The sequence below is a fragment of the Notothenia coriiceps genome, unplaced genomic scaffold (assembly GCF_000735185.1).
Source record: "Notothenia coriiceps isolate Sejong01 unplaced genomic scaffold, NC01 NC01_scaffold00005349, whole genome shotgun sequence".
In the NCBI taxonomy this organism is placed as follows: domain Eukaryota; kingdom Metazoa; phylum Chordata; class Actinopteri; order Perciformes; family Nototheniidae; genus Notothenia; species Notothenia coriiceps.
In genome coordinates, this window is record NW_011338050.1 from 1 (window position 1) to 5,860 (window position 5,860).

Here is a 5,860-nt window from a genome sequence, read left to right on the forward strand (position 1 = left end):
CTGTCTGTGATGTTTTACAGATCAGGTAATAATGTGTAGAAGTAAAACATGAGAAATAGTATAGCAATATCCTGTAAAATTATGTAAAAACATGAATAAAACTACATATCTTCAGATGTTATACATACATAAGTGTCCTACACTAATAATACAACGTTATTATTAGTATGCTGTGTGTACCTTGTGTGCACCGCCTCGTGGTTAAAGCACGTTATTGAATTATTTTTGTTGAATAATGTTCAAGTTTTTCATTCCTCGCATAACTACACCGTAGTTGTGTATATGATATGTCAATAAACCTTAGAAAATCTTGAAATCTTGAAAGGGATGTGCAAAATAGCAATTATATACAGTTTTTAATTAACTATTAGTAGAGAATAACGATTAATGTATATACTTTATAGAGATCTGCAGATAAATGTTTAATCTTCTCAAGCACCAACAATCAAATATCTCTCCTGATTGTTGGCACTTGACAATCACCTTTCCCTGAATTGTACTCAGGTGTAACTAAAGTCTGATTTAAGGGTTGTTTATATTTCACCAATCATTAATCAGAATGTGCAAAGTAACGTAAAATAAATGTAGCTGGAGTAAAAATACCAGGTTAACCTCTGAATTGTAGTGGAGTAGAATTACAAAGTAACAATGAGCTGTCATGTGGGTATATATTAATACTGCCCATTATGGATACAAGCGATTTTCACCCATTTAGTAATTACACGTTTTAAATTTGTACACACCAATTTGTTTCCTATCGCCTAAACCTCCAGGGCTGTACACAGTTTAATACTGTCAACTTCTAATTTTGGGAAAAACGAAAACGTCTTTTAAAACTACAATTCCCAGTAGAGACGTGCCATAGAGAATATGTTGCGAAACACAATAGCCAGCATGTGTAGTTCTGGGGGGGCGTTCGAGTCCAGTTTTGAATAGTCTGCCGTGGTTTCGTTCCATTTCAAAGAGCTTGACGCTCGGCGTAACCTTGGCACACTGCCACTCCAACATTCAACTCTAGAGCTTGAAGATTAATCACAGGGTTTGCCAACGGGACTGTAGTCCCAAACGATAGCTGGGGATTATGGGTAGTGTAGTGTCTTCGACCATCCTAAACTCTGAATTTTTTTTCAGATATCATCGCATTAACACTGCAACGTGCATTGCGGCTAAAACATCCAATCAGCGAACATGAAAACATTCCCAGTTAAACATGCAAAAACAAATCGCTAAAGAAAAAGATAAAACACTGGCATGTAATTTACGTTAGAATAAATAGAATGGTTTTGAATAATAGATGAGAGTAAAATCTACGTCACTTTACAGCCCCGCCCACTTTTGTGGAAACCAACGCTGTCATTTGAACGGCGATCAAGCCTGAAGCCACAGAGCTCTTCTTTTACTGTCCTTTCTTCTTAGAGGGAGTACAGAAACACGTAACTCTGGATTAGTTTTAATATTTTGAGGTGCAATAAACGACACAGCAGCTTTTTGGCATGTTAAAACTAATATTTTCTGCCTCGCTCATGAGAGTAACAGCTGGCAAAATTACAGCCTTGTCTACTGATTTTAATTTAACCATGTATCGAGCCCGATTCTCGATTTCAAATTTGAAATCAAGACTATTATCATTATTATAAGCAAGACAATAAATGGCAAAGATATGTAGAAAATAAACGTATTTAAGATACGTTCATAACAAACGTAACGTGGGAGAAAATACGTTTCTAGCTAAACGTAATTGAGAATGCAGTTACCCTGCTTGACAAAATGTTGTTAGGGCGTCAAATGTCTTTATCCCTGCACATTTGCTGTTTCCTGGAAGCAGCATTACCACTGTAGATAACATACTTAAAAACATAAAGAAGTTTAAGTAAAAAGGATTAGTTCATGATTTTTCTTTGCAGCACTTTGAAAGCATTTAATTTTTTTCTGATTTCCAAGGTTTTTCACCAATGTACGAGTCAATGATGTCAACACCAAGGAGTACTGGGGTGTTAAACATTGTTATAAATAACACCTCGAGTCGTAGTTACAAAAGGTTTTGTGTTCAGATAATGTGTAAGTGTTAACCTTACCTCTTCCATTCTGTAGGACTCAAAAACATAAAGGTAGCTGCCTGGTCTGCCTACCAGTCTAGAGAAAAAGGGGTAGATTTAGATATAGATTGGTTCGACATGAACAAAAAAAAAAGATACAAAATGATACTTTAAAATAGAACATGGTTCCACACCTGCCCCTGAAGAAAGCAATGTAGATGATGGGGGAGAATGCATTGACAAACTTGAGAATGAAGGTCTTGAAGATAAGTCGTTCCTCAAAACTTTTGTCTGTTTTAGGAACCTCTGAAAAAGGAAAAGAGGATTTTCTTTTGATGTGTTGCAATGAAAAATAGCCACGTGCCAGAAACATTAATGTCATGGATGTGTTAAGAGAACATTGGGCAGTGGGCATTACGTGGCTGATGCCCAATGCCCAATGGCATCAGGTAACTGACACAGATGTTGTAATACAACTGATTGGCCTAAAAATAAGTTACTTTAATGCCAGGTGAACTTCCTGCGGTCTTGATTCAAAGATCATCACTCTTAAAGGCAATTTGAAACCCAATCAGAAAGTAGCAATCACACACAATAAAACACGACAACAGGAATTGGACAGGGGGCAGCTACAGTATATTTAGAGTTCTTAGAACTGGAGTAACATCCAGTACCTGCTGGGTACATGCACTCTCTTATTCCTCTATACAGTACAACTACTCTTACCAGTACGTTTTTTGCTACCACTGTAGGCTGTTAGGGAGCTGACGTATTCCTGATGCACCTGAAAACCGTAACCCCCAAACATTTGGGCCAAACAGCTGACTTGCCAAAAGACATCAAGTGGTCCTACCATTAAACTTGCCCTAACCAAAATAAAGGCAAGAACGAGTTCCCAAGGCATTCTCAAGAGGCGATCCAGGACTGTCTTCAGTTGTAGTGCAAAAGAGTGATAAAAAATGTTGCCTTTGATTCAAAGTCCCATTTTCCACTGTTTGTCAAAAACATGGGACCTGGTTAAATGCCTACATTTAACCTAACTTACCTAGCACAGTGAGCCATCGGGCCACAGCTCCGTACACCTCGTCCAGTATGAGGATGACCACCAGGTTAATGATGGCTGCAGTGGTTTTAACCGTCAGTTGTGCATGGCTCCGTGTGACCGGATTGGAGCTCATATATAGAGCAGCTTTGGTTGAGATCCGGTAGAGGATCACTCCAAACACAATGGCAAATGTAACACCAATCTGACAATGAAAAGGTTTGCAGGATTACAAACAGAATCCAACTGTGAGGGGATGGAGAAATAACCCTCATCAACCAAGTCGGATTTTCTTACCATTAACAGCATCATGACAATGTTCGTCATGTAGGCTGGGAGGCGGTCTTGACATGTGAGCTTTTCAGTCTAAAAATGAATAAATAAAAAATATATTCACCATTCACCACCATTGTAAAAACAAAAAATATGAAATAACTTGTAACAAAGACATTTAGAGATGCAAATATGTAGAGCCTACCATATAATTACCTTGTGATGAGATTTCTGATCTTTGCTCAGTGTCTTCTGCATGACCCTTAATTCATATTCAGCCCTAGGGTGATCCTGTGATGGGGACACAAACAGAAATAATGGACAGAAAAAGTGAAATAAGTGGAATACCAGCTGGAAATGTGCCTGGTGTAGAAGAGATTCTCTGACGGAACCATCAGTTCAGAGATCAATGAACCGGTGGACCAAAGTTGTTAAACAGCAGTTCTGCATTTCCTAGCAACTTTTTATTTTATTTTAGATTTGACTATTCAATGTTATTTAATTTAAGTTTATTTTGAGTGTGTGTGTTCGCTACTTTTAGTCTGGCTTGGATAGATTTTCCGAAAGTTTTCGTTGTTTTTTTTAGGATCATGCATAATGTCTCAGTAGTGTGCAGCTACAAGAATATGTAAGGATAACTTTGATAGTGAGGGCCATTTCTCAGTCCTCTCTCATTACCAGGCCCGGTTCTACGGGGGTGCATAAGGGTGCATTGCACCCTCAGTTGAGTCGTTATGCACCCTCATTTGAAAAATGTAAAGTGAAATTATAATTCTTTTTAATTAAAAGTGAAAAATATTACATATATAATAACAATAATAATAATAGTAGTAATAATAATAATAAGAAGAAGAAGAATATAGTTGAAATAAAATAAATTGTGGTTAAATAACATTGTCTTCTGCATTTATTTGGTCAATTTAAACGGTAAGTAACGTTGTTATGTCAGGTGCGCGTGACCTGTGCCCCTGCGCGTTCGTCATCTAAGGTGCTTACACAGCAGTCAATGATGGACATCAGAAAATGGTTAAAACAACCAGCCATTATCGCCAGCAGTAACACTGCATCTACTGCAGCTAATAACAGTTCAGATCATGGGGACACTAACGTCCTCCCGCCCGACTCGCCGGCTTTGCCCACGGAGCAGCCGCAGCCTTCTTCGTTGCCCCAAACAACGCCACCCCTCGGCGGCCCGCAAGTGCCAGAGGACCTCGGCATAACAGAGCCTGCCCAGGTATATTTAAAAAAGTACCAACTCGCCTGTACAGTGGGGTAAGGCGCTCATTTTGCAGCTCATGGTTTCAAAAAAGAGATTGGCTGGAATATTCCTGTAGACATTTCGGTCTTGAAAGGGGAGTGATTTGTAAAATATCCATAAAGAAATAGTAAATCTGCTTACAGTTCTGTTTCATATGGGTGTTGAGATGTATCTATAGATCTCTTCATTTTGCTCTCAAAGTGCACCAGATTGATGCTAATAACTTCAATATTTTAAAAAAAATCTTCCCGTGGGAGCATGCACCCGGAACCCCCTAGAGGAAGTGAGGACCCCCCTAGAGAGTGTTAGGTCCACTCCCCACTTATAAAAATAGCACTTTACCACTGCACCCTCTCTAATCTCAGATGCACCCATCAGTTTGTTCTGGAACCGGGCCTGCTCATTACCCAGTTAGTTAACATTAGACCTGGTGGAACAGCTTGGTTGAATCGCATTGGATCTATTAAGATATTTAAGCAAGGTTCATGTTACTCAAAGCAACATTATGTTGTTGCACACTTGGTACTGGCAGTTTTTGTATGTATCTGAATTTCTGGGATTTATGGACCGCTTTAAACATACGTTTGAAATGAATACACTACTATGAAAACATTTTAATGATATATATATATTTAACTCGCACAACAATAGAGTAAATACTCAATACCTGAAACAATAGACGTGTGTAACATAAAATAAATTTGAAATCAAACATTTTGTAAGAAAGTGAAAGCTTTCAGCTAAAAAGTGAACAGAAGACAAAAGGCTTGAGCTGTAAAGTCAGGAAATAATCACAGTGCTGAAAAAGAAGAAAAATAGTCATATTGTAAAAGTTGATAGCAGCAGCTTATGGAACCTGGGAGTTGGATTTTTATTTTTGTTATGAGCTATGTAATAAAACTACAGATATTCTTTTCCCTGAAAATGTGTTATTACTTTGTCAGGGATATATTTGGAGGTAATCCTATTTGTCTTATTTTGTCCATCTGCTGTGGTAGTAAACCGTTTTCTGGCATCCATCCCAGGCTCCATTCAGTGTGACTGTCAGAGAGAGAAGCAACAGTGATTAAATTAGCAAAGCAATATTGATATTAAGCTAACATTAAGTAATTCTTTCTCCGATTTGATCTGTCACCTCTGTAGCGCGATATACAACCACTTAGCTATTAATATTTAATGTTTAAATGTTTGTTTCTGGGTTTTTGTTGATTGTTTTCAGTAATGGTAATTTGTTTTAGTGAGAGGTGTGAT

General features: G+C 38.0%; 1 protein-coding gene across 1 annotated transcript in view; it reads right to left on the reverse strand.

The window, feature by feature from the left end:
• Positions 1 to 2,075: 2,075 nt before the first annotated feature.
• The window catches only part of LOC104942877 (anoctamin-1-like), a gene marked incomplete at its 3' end in the record, with an annotated part of 14,354 nt that continues 10,569 nt past the window's right edge, over positions 2,076 to 5,860 (reverse strand). Inside the window, exons 5-9 of the mRNA XM_010768184.1 lie at positions 3,568 to 3,642; positions 3,376 to 3,444; positions 3,082 to 3,283; positions 2,231 to 2,342; positions 2,076 to 2,133 (exon numbers count right to left, since the gene is read on the reverse strand). Coding sequence (XP_010766486.1) covers positions 2,076 to 2,133; positions 2,231 to 2,342; positions 3,082 to 3,283; positions 3,376 to 3,444; positions 3,568 to 3,642 — 516 coding nt within the window. The remainder of the gene's footprint in view (positions 2,134 to 2,230; positions 2,343 to 3,081; positions 3,284 to 3,375; positions 3,445 to 3,567; positions 3,643 to 5,860) is intronic.